General features: G+C 27.7%; 1 protein-coding gene across 1 annotated transcript in view; it reads left to right on the forward strand.

Moving 5' to 3' along the window:
• Positions 1-3,042: 3,042 nt before the first annotated feature.
• LOC107450259 (aldehyde dehydrogenase, dimeric NADP-preferring) overlaps positions 3,043-17,078 on the forward strand; it is a 31,328-nt gene continuing 17,292 nt past the window's right edge. Inside the window, exons 1-8 of the mRNA XM_071180155.1 lie at positions 3,043-3,740; positions 4,572-4,624; positions 4,981-5,124; positions 9,879-9,974; positions 12,013-12,234; positions 13,173-13,336; positions 15,008-15,238; positions 16,901-17,027. Of these exons, the coding sequence (XP_071036256.1) occupies positions 4,601-4,624; positions 4,981-5,124; positions 9,879-9,974; positions 12,013-12,234; positions 13,173-13,336; positions 15,008-15,238; positions 16,901-17,027 (1,008 nt within the window). The 5' untranslated portion in view covers positions 3,043-3,740; positions 4,572-4,600. The remainder of the gene's footprint in view (positions 3,741-4,571; positions 4,625-4,980; positions 5,125-9,878; positions 9,975-12,012; positions 12,235-13,172; positions 13,337-15,007; positions 15,239-16,900; positions 17,028-17,078) is intronic.

A 17,078-nucleotide genomic window follows, 5' to 3' on the forward strand; every position in this document is an offset into this window, starting at 1 on the left:
AAAAACGAACACATAAATACAAAGAACATATAATCGTCGCTAAGAGAAAAATCCTGTCTAGGCGACAAAGAAAGATAATACAATAAATTTAAAATAGAAATTTTAAAGAAAAGAAAAGAAAGAAAAGGGGGGGGGGGATATTACAATTATAAATTATTTTGCTCATCATAAGACATCATATTTCAAGAGATACTCGCGATACTGTCTAAGTTCTCTATGTATTGAACTTGAATGATATTTTAAAATCTCTCTGACATCCATTTAATCACACAAACTATCGTAAGAATGAATTTGGAACATTTCAGCAAAGTAGGCTGCAGGAATATATAAAATTTATTTCCATCTCTGTCATGTGATAGGTTACAAAATTCACACCGATGCTCCATAACGTGCTGTACTACTTCCTCACGTGCCATAACTTGAGTATCGTATGCTATTGCTCGTAAAAGGAAAGCTCCGTCACGAATAATGGGATACCTGTGAGTGACATAGTTTGAGTATCTCGATTCTGATTGGTTCTTGAAATGGTGAATTTACTTACGTTAGCAAATGTTCTTCCTATTCTATTTCGAGTAAGTCAAGCTCGCAAGTATCAATTGATCAAGCAATCAAAGTGACTCATTCTTTCACAAAGATTTCAGTTCGTTCATTATATATTTCTTACTTAAGGCACGAAGCCATGTAGAACATAAACAAACTAATTATGTATGGAGGTTGACAGACATAAAAAGCAAAAGTATATCATGGTTATAATAAAATACATAAATAAATAATAAATGTAAGTTAGATAAAAGATGCAGACGAGAAAGAATAATATTTTAACAAATTCGACGAGTGATACGGCTTTGTATTTAATTAAATACACGTTAATTAACGTTCTAACAACGTGTAGAAACTTAGATCGACTTTAACAAGGCCATCTTGTTTATAAGCGATCAGCTGATGCCGAGGTCATAGATCACGAGCCTGTGTATCAGTGATCGTCACCTTCTCGAGCTGCAATTACCCAATCGTTACCAGTACACTGTACCATAGCACCGTTTATGTTTAAAATTGCTGCAGCCAATTTAGAAAGGATCAAATATAAATCTAGGTAATTATTTCAAAACTAAGCTTTTATTTCTATAAATATACAAAATTATTCTACATAAATACTGATTTACGCATGACTAACTATTCAACACTACTTAAACGATCACTTAAAACTACCTAACAAAATGAATAAAACTAAATACTCAACGTCTAACTATTTATTTGACATAACTTAAATTATTACACCAGACAACCTAACCTAACAAAATAAATCTAAACAAATACTTAGTGTATATTTAGTTGTTTAGCACTACTTAAATATAGACAACCTTACAAAATGAATCTAAACAAATGCTAAACGTATAACCAATTATTTAACATTACTTAAACTGTCGCTTAAGATAATCTTACGAAATAAATTATAATAGATAACTGTAGTGTTGCCGAGAATAATACTCGCGTTTTTTATGCCATGTAAAAGAAATAAATATATAGACAATAGAAAATGTTAAAAAAGGTTATAGAATAATTTCACAACTAAAATTTAAAGTTTTAAATTAAGAAATTTATTGGAAATTTAATTCAAAAATTTATATTAAATTAGTTTTCATTATTATTACTGTTTTATTATACTTATTTATTTTTTAAAAAAATCCCTACTAAAATTAACCATTCCCTGTTTTATTTTTCCATTTCAAAAAATTTCCTTTTCCTGTTTACACGTCATTTTCTCAAAGAAAATGCAACAGTAAGTCTTCTCGTAGACAACTTTCAGATCCTTAGATATTAAAAGTAATTGTATAATTTAGTGGGTTTTCCTACAATCTAAAAGCTATATTTTGTATCTTAATTTTAAAGTACATATAATGCGATTGTATTTTTTAAAAAAAATAATGAACGTAGTGAAGCGTTTCTGACGTCTCCACAAAATTGAAAACATTCTTTCTGTGCTTATTGTATTATTACTTTTTTCCATAGTTATTTTCCTTTATAATTTGAAATCAATATCAAATTATGTTTACCAGAGTTGCGAGTTAGGAATCAGACATCAAAAAAAATGTTTTGTATCTAAAAATAAGATTCATAAAAATCCAACCAAAAATAAAATTATCGCCAAGTAGTCGATGAGATATCGTAAATAAACAAACGAAAAAAGTTCATGCTCTTATGTATTCCTGAATAAATTGATAAAATCGTTTTATCCACTTCTGAATGTTTCGTAGTTTTTCCCCCCGTTCTCGAATAGAATTATAAGACTTCTAAATTCATTAAGATTATGTTCTAATATTGCAAATTTAACCATAAAAAAAATTTTTGACCTGATTTTTTTTTTTTTTTTTTTTTTTTTTTTTTTTTTTTTTTTTTTTTNTTTTTTTTTTTTTTTTTTTTTTTTTTTTTTTTGCTTTTAATAAATAAATGTATATAAATCTCTGTTAAGTTATTTGTTTTCAGAAAATAAGCAATGTTATTTATCTCTTTGCGAGATCCTTTAAATACGTTTTCTTTTTCTGTTGATGACATTTTAAAAATTAATCATTTATCACCTCAAATTTTTACTTAAAATACTGATATAATTTTATTTATTCCCCTTCAAATTTCATTTTTTATAAACGAATAACTTTATATTCTTTCTTCCCCCCCCCCTTTCAAACATAGCTGTATAGTGTTGATTTATTTGAGCTTAGAATAATTCCTTACTAATTTAGTATTTAAAATTAAAAAAAAACATCTCATTTTCTTTATAGTAATTGCAAAGAAGAACGTTATACTACTAAAAATGTTAAAAAAATTTCGGTGTGTTTACGTCGTTATAACTATCACAACTTAACACAGATTTTTTTTTATCTCCTGATGATAGGTTAGTAAAATACAATATTTAAATCTGTTAGGGAAGCAGGAATGGAGCAAAACTTATAAGTGGAAAACATTTTGTAAATCACCGTTCTTTATATCACAATTTTTTCTAATTTCAAAACTACTGCTTTTTTGGGAATAAGTAAAATAAATCTCATTGAGACTTTAAGTAAATTGTGCTTATTTGCAATTTACTTCTTTCTAACGATTTTAATAATATTATTTTCATAAAATAATTAGCTAGCGTTTAATACGTCAATCACACTTTCATTTTTTTTTTTTTTTTAATAACTGCAAAGATTTAGATGGGGTTTTTTTTTTTCGCGTGAAGAAACAAAACAGCAAATTTGAATTATCGATTGTTTTTGGAATTTATTTGAAGACTCCAAGTTCACTTTTAATTTTCAAAGGAAACCTTGAACTTGGAAGTTTTTTGCTGCTTTCGCCTTGCTTTGAGCTACCTATAACGAGTTCGATAATATACTTTTTCTCAACTTTCAGAACTGTTTTCAGTTTATTGTTCGGAAAGTATACATTATTATTACTGTCACGCAACTATTTGAATTCAGTCCATTCACTCTGTTCATTACGATTTAAGAGAACAAAAAACTGACTTCAACTGTCACGTGATTGCACCGGACGTTCTTTCATTATCAATCATCAATAACTGATTAAACTATCAGACAGAAGAGGGGTGGGATGAAATGTGAACTATGTTCGTTAAAATTTGTTTATTGATTGCCTTCATTTAAATAATGAATTAGATTAGATTAAAATTGTTCAGAAGCGGAAGTAATTGTTCCATTCTGCTGAGTAACGTTGTTAGATTGCGGTGTAAAATACATAATTCTAATGTACGTATACATTTACATATTTACTGACATTCGTAATTTTATAAATGTAGTTAATATAAAGATATCTGTAAGAAACTAAACTCATCCCATCTGTTTTTCATGTATATATTTACCAACCTTTGTTTATTTTCATTTTGCTTTGAAAGTTATCAATTTATATCATGCGTTTTTTAATTTTTTTATTGCTCTATCATTCATAAATTTATATAAATAAATAAAAAACCTAGGAAGTTTTATTATTGTGCATTTAATATTAAGTTCTAGTGTATTTGTAATTCATTTTTGAAAGAATTTTGTCTCTATTATTTCGTAATTCAAAGTTTTAAAAAGTATTCTATGTTAACTTTTTAATTCCTTGAACAAAAAAAAACAACTCTAATAGATAATTCTTTGTGTTTAATTGATTTTATTTAATTTAGACTTATTAATTAATTTAATGAGTAAATTGCTAACTTGTGATTAATTTTATATTTCTTAATGATTAAAATAATTAATTTTTTAAAATTTTTTATTTGTTTGTTCAAGCATTAATATTATTTTATGTTAATGCTTATGTTATGTTATTTTATGTTAATGCTTAAACCAGAAAAATATTTTCAAACTAAAATACTGTTTACGTTCTAATAAAAAATTGCATTGGTGTATATTACTATTTTATTTTTACATAAGTTACATAATTTGTAATCTCTAATGTGATGTTGAAATTTGGTAAAAAATTAATAGGATGCAACATTTGTCTGAGCACCTTGTATAAAAATATTTTGTATTCTTCATGAATTCAACTACTAATTTGTTACCTTTTATTCACTATTTTATTTATTTCTTTTCCAGATCAGTTGGTCCTCCAGTATTAAAGTAAAATGGCCAGTGCTGAATATATAAAGGTAAGCTTACATGTTTGAGCATAATATTCTTATATAATTTTGATTATATTCATGAAAAATGCTATGAACTACTTATAGATTTTGATTGTAGAATGTACGGTTTTTATTTATTGAAAATTGTAGGAATTTTTAATAATAAATATGATAATTGTAATATTTTTAACTATAAATATATACTTTTTTTTTATAAATTTTTATAATGATTTCCAAATGTGATGTGCTTATTTTTCTTCACGTTTTTGGTTTAATAATCACATTCTGCTTTATTAACACATTCGTACTCCTCATTTACTAAATCTTCTATTAACAAAAAAAGTATTCGAACTCATTTTTGTTTAATCTATTTTATCTTTCAGGTTTTAACGCGGGCACGAAATGCATTTAAAGGTGGAGTTACTAAAAATGTTGCTTTTCGTATTCAACAGTTGAAAAACATGTACAGAATGTTAGAAGAAAATGAAAAGCCGATTGCAGCTGCTCTTGCACACGACTTGGGAAAGGTTTTAAATCATTTATATTTTCCACTCCATCTGAGTTTGTATTTTTACAAAATTTTAGGTACCAGTACGAAAATTGAATTTTTCTAACCTTGGAATTTCTTTTTTTTTGAGCTTTAAAATTATGGTGTTCATTGTCTTATTAAAAAATATATTTCATCATATTCAATTCTGTTGCTTGCAATTTCAAGTCAATAATTTGTCAATATGTTTAGTTGTATGTAAAGAGTTTTAGTTCATTTTAATTAGACATTTCTTAACCAGGTTAATTTGTGTGTTGAATTACATTATTTGTTAATGAATATATTATGTTTGTACCCAAGACAAGGATGTGTCATTTTCAATACATGAAATTTAATTAATCATTCTTGTATATTTCTGAAAAGTAACAGCTTTTATTTTGTTGATCATTTACCTTTATTTGACTAAAAGAAAAAATTGCCTTTGTCCTAAAATATTTCTAGTATTCAAATGCGAATCATATTACTTGATTTCATGACAAACCCATTTGATATACAGACTGTTTATCTAAGAAAATTAATCTAAATAATCATAACTATTTATTATTTGTTAAAATCAATTGCTTATTATGAATAATAATTAGTTAGAATCAGGGTTGGTAGAATTCATGATTTTTTTAAAGTTAAATCAGATTTTTTTTTAATATTTACCAGCAAAATCATCTTCGAAAATATATTAAAAGTACTGAATATTATTTAAAAACAATACTATGTCTAAAATAAAAGATATTTCTAATTAAAATTGCTTAATTACTCGAAACGAATCACTTAATAAATAAAATTACAATTATATTTGTTCAAATTAAGCATCCTAAAGTATAAAAGACAGGGAGGAAATTTGTTAGTTAGATATCCAATGAAGAGTAAATTAGTTTAGATAAAAATACATTAAGAATAATGAAATTCTTTTAGCAGAACAAGCCTTTTTTCGATATTGCTAAACACTAACTACTTAATATATTTTAACAGCATAACATAAAACTGTGTATAGTTGAAATATGTTTATTGCTAGCAGATTATTTTATTTACAGCTAATGGAAAATTATAATTTAACAGTTTAATGTTACTGTTATCCACTTACGGTCTCTAATTTTATCTGTTTTTTAATCTAATAGTTTACAATTTAAAATATAATAATTTACATTAGGGGTGCACAACCTTTTTGAATGAGGGGCCGCTCGCTCAGCAGTTAGATTAACGAAGGGCCGCTGGCATATTTAGTCATGTTGGCAACAAATATGCTAATTTTAATGTAAACATTAGTGTTGTAAGCACTAAATATTTTTATTAGTAAACTTAATAACATATTTTCAGAAAATGAAATACTTTTAATTATTTGAATTTATTTAAAACAAAAACAACAAATTCTTATTTAAAAAAAAAATCTTTTTCCATTTTTCACAATAATTAATTTATCAAATATATATATACATAAATATTGGAGGGGATGCCGACCGGCCTGTGTAGGGGGCAGGGAACTGTCCTTGCATCAGAAAGGTTCTGGGTTCGAATCCTGGGCAAGGCATGGATGTTTCTTTCTCTCTATCTGTGTTCTATGTCCTTTCTCATTTATGTGTGAATGTGACCCGCCCTATAAACGGGATGTGGTAGTGTGACGTGGGCGACGCTGCTCCACCGCCGTGGCTTCGACACGGGTGCCCACTGTGTAACGAAAAGAGAGTTAGCAGTTCTGGCACTTTCTGTGACCAATGGACAATAGTTCCAAGTGCCCTCCATTAAAAAAAAATAATAAATAAAAAATATTGGAGGGGATATAAATTCTAACCAAAAAAAAGCTTACAGAATGAAATTTTAAAAGTATACACATTTTATATACAGTAGAAGTCCGATAATCCAGCACGTTCGAAACCGGCTCGGTGCTGGACTACTGAAAATTCCGGTCTATCGGGCGGTAATTATAAGAACATATAATGTATGTACACATACTGTAAAACATATTTCACTTAGATTTAAAAAACTCACGATGTCTCTTTGTTTTCTTGACTTTTGGCTTTTAGTATAAAATTTATTTCTAATGATATGGAAATCAATAATTTCTGAAGCACTGTAGCTAGTACTAGCCTCAACAAAAGAGATAGTGATTCTGCAGCTTCTGCCCAGCTGATTTTTTCCTTTTCTTCCGTTTCGGCATCTGAGTCACTTTCTTCAAGATTTTGAGTAGGCTGAGTGTTCACTACAATGCTGATAATGTCCTCATCGGTTAGTTCTTGTTCAACAGGCTCTTCTCGTCGATTAGAAGCCACTCCTATACCTCATCTTCAGGCAGGGTTTTCAAGGGATTGTCAGCACTTCTAACGACATCCAAAACTTTGGTCAGAGCGTCTTGATGGTTTTCTTCCTCATCAGTCTGTAGAGTTAGGTCAGATCCAGGGCTTGAAGCTGGCCAAAGTTTTCTCCTGCATTTTTGGAGTGTTGTATTTTTTACCTGGTTCCAAGACAGTGTAATAGCATAGACGGCATCTTTTACTGTAAACTTTTTTTGAAAATCAGTCACGTCACAGTCGGCATTTAACAGGCCTTGAATAAAAGACCTTCTATAAAAGCTTTTAAAATTTTGAATAACCCCTTGGTCCATGGGTTGAATCAAAGATGTTACGTTAGGTGGGAGCAGAGTAGCAACAATATTTCCAGAAACTAACTCATCTACTGGCAGGTGGGCTTTGCAACTGTCCAAAAGAAGGATGGCTTTAGTATCCTCTGGTAGACCAAGGCTTTTGAAGGATTCCTTGACCTCAGACACAAAGTGGTGAAAAAACCAGTCTTTAAAAAGGGCGGCAGTCATCCACGCATTTGATTGAGCATCGTATTGGACAGACAAGTGTGTAACATTCTTAAGAGCCCTGGGTTTTGCAGATTTACCTATCACAAAAGGGGTCACTCGGTGGTTTCCAGATGCATTAGCACATAGCAAAACGGTTAATCTGTCCTTGTTTTTTTTAAAACCCTTGGCTGCTTTTTCTCCTCCCCCAGCTAGTGTAGATGTTCGTAAACATCGCCACAATAGCCCTGTTTCATCAGCATTGTAAATCTGTTTAGGTGTTAAATCATTATCAGCCACGATTTTCTCTAACTCGTCTTTGTATTTTTTTGCAGAGTTTTGATTTGCTGAAAGTGTTTCTCTAGTTACATCAAGTATTCGAATTCCATGCCGAAACTCAAAGTTTCTGATCCAACCATCAGAATAATTACATTCACTTTCAGCAACTCCTAAATCTTGGTTGAATTTCTTTGCCTTTTCAACAATCATTGGCCCTGTTACAGGCTTTCCTTCAGAACGTACTACACTAAACCATTTGAACAATACACTATCTAGCTGTTCCAGTTTTTTTTTTTTTTTAATGTTTGTCTAGAATCCAATTTTTCAGTTGTTACCGATTGAGAAGCAAACTTCATTAGTTCATCTTTTTATTTTTTAATGTTATAAATAGTTGATGAGCCAATATTAAACTCATTCATTAAAACATTTCTATTCTTGCCTTTTTCTAGCCGTTTCATGATTTCTAGATTCTGATTGAGAGTCAGTGTTACGTGTTTTTATTTCTCTCCTTTTGAACTCGAAGGCTTAGGTTTTGAAAACATGGTCACTGTACAGTTAGAACGAAAATCACTTTTTTTATAAACAGTTTCAAAAGTTACGTTTACTGCGATGTGAAAGGACACAAAACAACAACGCACAAAAAAATGGCGAAGATGGTTCGTGATTGATTAACGGAGCTGCACTGCGCCTGTTGTTTCCCAACAATACCGAGCGCTTCCGGATGATCCCAAACTACCCCGAAAACTTCCGAATGGCTCTCAAGCGTTTTTATTTGCTTTAAAGACACACTTTTGGAGAAAAACAAAAAAATTTAAATTTTCTGGAGCGATGCCAGACTATCGGGCATTCCGGACTGTTGGATGCCGGACTAATGGACTTCTACTGTATTAATATAAATTTGAATTAAATATTTTAATTAAAGAAAATTTACAATGTTTGAGCAAAAACCAAATTAAAAGAAATGTTTTTATTACATTTAGAAGTTCCCGGGGCTACACTGCCAACAGGCCGCATATGGCCCAAGGGCCACAGGTTGTACACCCCTAATTTACAATTTAAAAATATAATAATTGACTTTCTTTAGAATGAAATAAGTGTGATTTATCAATGATTTGATTCAGGCTTCATTATCAATGAAATTTGACCTAAGCAAGAATGCAATTCTAAAGAATGTATTTATAAAAATATTTTCAACTTAATGACTTAGTTAAAAAAAATCTATTGGTTTAAAGCAATGATTTTTTTTTTTTTTAAATCACAATTGATTTACATCAATGATTTTTGAGACCCATTGTCTGAGGGTAGTGCCTCAAGCACCCATGGCATAAGTTTGGAGCTCTGTCTTTGGACCAGGCAAGGTTGACTCAGCCTTTCATTCCTTCAATGGGTCAATAAAATTAGTACCAAACATGCTTGGGGACTAAGCACTGGGGGTTCAGATAATCACCATTACAAAATATCTTCTCCAGCACCTTCTAGCCAAAGGTAAAAAAAACTGGAATGTGTACAGTTGACCTTAGCCCTTTATAGGCTGTCACACCCCTGAGTTTAGTCTTAAATCTGTTAAGTTCTGACTGCTAAAATCATTGAAAAATAATATCTATATTATGACATTAAATTGTTAGTGATGCTCATTTTTACTATTAGTTTTAATGTAAATAATATTTTCTATTCAACAGCCTCGTCAGGAAGCCATTATATATGAAGTTGAATTTTTGTTAAATGACATTAGATGCATGCAACACAACATAAAGAAATGGGTGAAACCTTTACCCGTAAGTTTGCTTACTTAATTCATTAGAAGTATAATGCTAATTTTTATTTTAATTATTACATGCAAATGTTTAGTTTTGATGTACAATATTTTAGCTTTAAGTAAAATTAAGAGAATTTCCCTGTTTTTAGGAAGTATATTAATAAAAATATTTTCCTTTTATAATAGCAATATGTATATTTTTATTTCCTCAAAATCTGAGTGCTCAAAATAAGCAACAAATATTACTGCTTTTGAAAGCATATCTGAGCAATTTTTATTATTGAAAGTTTTTGTAGCGTCCACAACCAGTTTCAAACCGGTTTTCATCATTTACACGTACGCAATAGTATGAAACCAACTTTGATTGCTCGAGCTATTACAAACTGCTTTCTATGCAGATAAGCAAGGCAATTTCCTTTTTACAATGCTATTCTCTTATATGGTTGGAGGTACTTGTCAACTTCTATGTGCTTACTTCTGAAAATGTATTTTGAAGTGATCTTGTCTTATTTTCGATTGATTTAAAATTTTGAATATATATTTTATAAATGGATAGTGCTGCAATAAAATAAGGTGAAGATTAAAGTAAAACGTAAATAAGCATATAGACATTCATTAGATAGAGAGACTAAACATTCACACTCTTGTACAATTGAAGAAAGATAAATATATCTTTCTTATTAGAAATGAAAAAATAATTTTTCCTTCTCTGTCAACATATTATTTATTTTCTGTACCAATACAATAAATTTTGATGTTTCTGTTCAAGAAACACTTAACTATCATAATATTTCAATATTACAATTGGTCAATAGAAAGCATTTAATAATAAAAACAGGAACTATAAATAACTAAAATTTTACCAAAAAAAGGGCAGCAATTAACGACAGCCACTCTAATTATGGATAAAAAGGGTGTTCAGAGTTGTGACTTGTAAATGAATATTTTATCAACTCTGTTAGAATTCTGCAATGCTCCAACATTTTCTAAAACAGCGTTGAAACCAGTTTTTTTGTGTGAAAGGAGTTTTGTATTATCAATGCTACCTTTTTTAACTTAAATTATATTAAAATAATAATAACTTACTTATAAACTAAGTAATATTTATTTTTATATTCATTATCCTATTTATGAACAAATAAACATTTTGATGTCTTACTCTGTTTTATTGAAAATATTTTATAAATTAAAAATGTTTGAAATAATTGATATTTTGAAAAATAAAATTAATAAATTTTTTTATGTAATTTAAAAAAAAATTTTTAATTGACTTTTTTTTAAGCTTGAATTTTATTTGATTTTAAACCTTGTACTTTATGATTTAACAATATTTTATTTATCATTGAATTTGCCTTTTGCTGAAACCTTTATAAAACAATTTTATAATGTGTTTCATTTTTTAGCTTTCATAATTATAATACAACTAATTTTTCAAATTTGATGGGTTCAAATCTTCTTTAAAAGAATCGAATTGATTTTTGATGTCCTTAATTTCTTAAAGGAAATAAAAGAGCATTAACCAAAAAAATTAATATTAATTAAAAAATTAATTAAATTAAATATTATCTGTCGAAAAAGGCAATAAGTTAAAATTTAAATGAACAAATTTTTAAAAAAAGGTTTTGGAATAACAAACTAGCTCATGTAAACATGAATAAATATTTCTTAATTATACCCTTATATTTAATCTTAATGTTAGCCAATTTCTTATTCAAAACCGTTTTGAATATAGATGTAAATTACTCACTCCAGCAAAGTTCGTCACCTTAAAGTATTGAAGTAGTTACTGCAATTCCAAAGTAGTTTGTAGTCACTACATTTTAAAAAAAGTATAGTAGTAGTTAGCTAAAAAAAATGATGTAGTTTTTCTGACCACTGTCTGCAACTAAGTCTTTTAAAATGAGAGTTAAAAGATTTATAATTCTATCTTCCTAATATTAAGCACGTAGAATTAAGAATTTTTTTTAATGATTTTTGCATTTTATGCAAATTTATCTGCCATGTAAACCTTTAAAGAACAAGAAAGATGATTTATAATATGATTTATATATTTACAGACAGATAAAAATCTTATCACTCTTTTGGATGAAACTTTTGTGCAACCTGAGCCATTTGGTGTTGTGTTAGTTCTTGGTGCTTGGAACTACCCCATTCAACTATCATTAAGTCCTATGATTGGTGCCATCACTGCTGGAAATTGTGTTATCCTAAAACCATCTGAATTGGCACCCAAAACGGCTGAAATTCTAGAAACTCTCATACCAAAATATTTAGATAATGTAAGTTTAATTGTATATTTTTCTTAGCAATGCATTTAGATTTATTAATGGAATAATCCTCTATTTATATGAACTTTTCTAGAATTTATCTATGCTTGTTACATTTTATAGCGTTACTTTTTTAATTATGATTTTAGTTAAATGAATTTAATGCCAAATATGTGTGAAGTTATTTATTTGTTTGTTTTTCTTAAATCATTCACTTTTGTTATTGTTTTAAAACACCTGATATTAAGGTTTGAGGTTATTGAATAATTTGACAACCAGCAAAATTTACACTTTTGATACTTTATATTTGTAAATTTTTCTATTTATTACAATATCATTATAATTTTTAAAAAAATTGTTTTTATTTGAAGATTATTTATTTACTTTCATTCTTGCTAGTGCATCTGTAATTCTTCCTGTCTGGAAAAATTTAATTTTAAACTTTAAAACAGTTTTAAAGTTTTACAACTAATGCGAAGCTAACAAAATTATGTGTATTTTATTTTGAAAAAAAAACTGCTTTTGTTACTATGTAAATTAATATAATATGTTATATTATCCTAAAGTTTTCTTTAATAAATATAGTTATTTCTAAAAATGTTCATTTTTTATTACTTTTACAATTTCTGTTAAAAGTAAAATAAATTTTGTTAAAATAATTTTGAGCCACATTTTTGAAATAAATACAAAAAAAGACATATATATATATTTTAATTATTTTTTGCTTTTTCTTAAGCTCAATTTTTGTGTGGTATAGTTTAATTTGTTATATCAATATAATAAACTATTTTCATTAAAATTGTTAAGTTGGATTCTGTGGTGATTGACAAGAAAATATATAAAATTAAAGATGATTTTCTTAATCCTTGTATAATTTTTAAATTTCATATCATGTGTTCAAAAATATTTTGGTAGGTGTATTAGAAAAGTTACTTTTAAAATAATTTTAGGAATGTTATCATGTAGTTAATGGAGGACCTGAAGAAACAGCTGAATTAATGAAAAACGAATTTGATTATGTATTTTATACTGGCTCAACACGTGTTGGCCAAATTGTCAGAGAAGCAGCAAACAAGCATCTCACTCCTTGCACATTAGAACTTGGTGGTAAAAGGTAAGACAAGGAAAAATATTACTTTATTTTATTCCAACTTTTCATTATAATGTATAATATGCATTAAATCACTTGATTTGTAAAAAAATGATTGATTTAAGTTACCAAGAAACATTTAAACTGTGTTAAATGTGTAGGAGTCTATATATTGTAGATGCCTGGTTGCAATAGCACCTTAAAAATTGTAACTGGCACTCAATATTTTACCAAAATTTAACCTAACTCTTGTCTGAATCTAAATATTTGAATAACATTTTAATGCTGCTGGCTTCTAAAAATTGATCTTGGTTCCTAGAAAGTTTTAATTTTTGTGAACATATATATACACACACAGATGCCAGCTGCTCCTGGTTAACGAAATATTTTTAAAAAATAGTGGAGAACTGCAAACTAAAATTTGCAGATTTCTGGTTAATTTTGCCGACTTTTAAAAGACTTAGCATGACTTAACTGCAACAGAGTGGTCTATCAAATAAGCTTTTGAGTTGTTTAGAAGTAGCGGTGAGTAAAAACCCTATAAACCGAACTTACTAATCCAAGAATCATACATAAAAAGACTAACACTCAAAAATGTTTATCCCCTTTCCGGAGCTAATTGGCATCTCTGTATGTCTATATATATGTGTGTGTGTGTATATATATATAGGTGCGTGATAGTAACACAAAGAAAACACGAAAAAAAGGTTGAGAAATTATTTAAAATGATTATTATTAAAAAATATATATTAAATTATAAAACGAAAATGGAAATTTTGAAAAATTGACAACAGAAGGATATAATCAGTTCACTAGATTATATTCACAATAATTAGAGCCTTCTGATATTGCATTAATGTAACCAAAGCAAATTATATCAATACAATAGTATAAGGAACGCCAAAAAAAAAAAAAAAATGGTTTCTTAACAAAATTTAATCAAGTGAAAACCATGATGATCAAGTGAAAAGGAATAAATGAAGAACATATTAAATTAGGAAGGAGAAAGATGTTCTGTATTGACATTAACGAACAACTTGTACAAATCCGGCATAGTTATAAATCTATTATAACAGCATAGTTGTAAATCTATTATAAATTATTTCTTCTAGTAGAGAGAGTTTGTAAGCATAAGTTTAGATCATCTTTCTCTCTCCTCCCTTTATACGTTCTTCATTTGTTTAATTAATTTTTTGTGTGTGTTTTATTCTTCTATTGTTTTCAATAAATTACATTATGTTAAGGAATCAGTTTAATATTTTTGGTTCACCTCACACCATTGTATTGATTTATTTTGCTTTGGCTATATTAATATATGATCAGAAGACACCAATTTTTATGGATATAATCATGTGAGCTGAAGTGATTATGTCTTTTGGTTGCTAATTTTTCAAAATATCCTAATTTCTTTTAATTTTCAATGATTCTTTTAAATAATTGTTTTTCTTGTTGTTCCCTTTTTGTTATCTTATAGTTTGAGTTCTGTGTACTTATTTATACACACATATATATAATATATGAATTAATGTTGATGCATACTTTTTGGCAGAATTAAGAGAGGGGCGAACTATGTGTTTATAAATCTTATTAAAACCATTGACTCAATTTCTTTAGCATTTTATATTTCAATTCATCAACTGTGTTACCAAAATCTTTTTTAAGAAAAATATTAATTATGTATTTTATATTTTTCAGCCCTGTCTATTTTGACAGTACAGTAAACTTTGATGTAGCATGTAGGAGACTTTTGTGGGGTAAATTTATTAATGCAGGTCAAACGTGTGTTGCCCCTGATTTCGTGTTATGTACAAAAGATACTCTTGAGAAGCTAATACCTGCCATGAAAAAAGTCTTGAAAGAATATTTTGGTGAAAATCCCAAAAATTCTCCTGATCTTGGACGAATACTGAATGAAAGACATTTCAAGTAAGTTACACATATTTGTTGTTTATTTTTTAATTTTGTACCAAATCATTAACTTAAATCTGTCACTTTTGGAATAAGAGCTTAAGTTTTTTTTAACTGATTTAACATGAATACTGTTATATTAATAAATTACTGTTATAAAATATACATAAACAAAAAGGAGAAGATATTATAGTTACCTTTCAAAATTGCTATTGTGCATTATTTATCAGAGTTCTCCCTAGGAATTTTAAAGGATTGGGTGCTTTCTCACAAAAAAGGGATACGGCAATCACTTAGCAGCATAAAAATTGATCAAAATATATAATATAACTCAGTTTTTATACTTTAGACAATTTTTAAATTTCCTTCCTATACTATTTTATGTGTTTATTTCAAAAAAAGTATACTAGAAAAATGATTAATTGATATACATCTTGAAAGCTTTTTTCTATAACTTAAACTGTAAATTAAAGGAAAATAAACATTTAAAGGTGAATTTTTTTAAAAAAGAAAAGAGGTATTTAATTTAAAAAAATAAATTTCAAAATCACTTAAAATTTATTAATATACCAAGCCCGAAAAAAAAGATACTTATAAAAATTAAACGAGTTGAGGATAATCTTAGCAAAGTTAATATTTGCAATAGTCATCAGAATTAAACCTATAAACACAAATAATTTTATCAATGCGTAATTATTATTTAAACAGTGAAATAAATATTGTTAAAATGGAGTATGAATAAAATGACAGTGTTTTTAAGGGATGATGCCTTTTTTTTTTTTACAAAAAGCGCAAAGAGGGCACATTTATAGGGATCAAGAGGCAGGTAGGTAGCCCGCCTATCTGAAAATGCTTAGGGAGAACACTGTATTCATATGCTGCCCATGAAACAATATTAGAATAAAATAATAAAAAGTAATTGAAATAGCCTATAATTCTTAGTGTGTCATTTCCATGTGTTTAATGTAACAGTATATGTATTTCCCTTTATTCCTTTATATTATTGGAATGAGTTTAGAGTAATAATAAGAAAAACATTCAATCATAAATATTATTACAAATAAGTTGATATTCTTGCTCTTTCTCAGAATATTACGGCAGGAAAAACTTTTGAGTTTGGATGGTAATGCAGTAAAGTATAAAAGAAAAAAGGAATTTTTTCGAGAAAGTTTTGTACAAATTCTCTGAAAGTTAACACAAATTTAGAAATTTTTTTAGAAAATTTACAATTTTAATATACTAAAAAAGTTTAATTGCATTTTTTTATTTATGTGTATTTTTATCAATAACTTGTGATTTCATTAAATTAAGCTGGTGTTTGAAAATGGACAAATGAATTAAGCATCTAATAATTTATATAAAACAATATAACTTTTAAAAAAAGCATTTTAACTTATAAAATAATATGTAGGACCATCAAAATGCAATTAAAATTACCCCTAATATTTTCAATTAAATATCCTTGTGAAAAGTAAATCAACAGTGAAATACATTTTAACTTATTTTTCTGCAAAATAAAAAAAAATGTGAAAGTTAAAGAGTGTTTTTTTTTTTTTTATTTATTCGATTTAACGACTACTAAATTCAATGACAAAAACAAGAAGTTTTATTTAACTTACTCAAAGGTAAATGCATTTAAGAATTTCTGTAGAAATTGATAAATAATTTTTTATTTTTTAGTCGATTATTAGGTTTAATGAAAGATGCCAATGTAGCAATTGGAGGTGATCATGATATTTCAATAAAGTATATTGCACCCACTGTGATGTCAAATGTTAAACTGACTGATCCTGTAATGCAAGATGAGGTTAGCATTTAAATGTTATTTAATATTTGATGATTTTTATAATGCATGTAA

The sequence above is a fragment of the Parasteatoda tepidariorum genome, chromosome 4 (genome assembly GCF_043381705.1).
Source record: "Parasteatoda tepidariorum isolate YZ-2023 chromosome 4, CAS_Ptep_4.0, whole genome shotgun sequence".
NCBI lineage: Eukaryota > Metazoa > Arthropoda > Arachnida > Araneae > Theridiidae > Parasteatoda > Parasteatoda tepidariorum.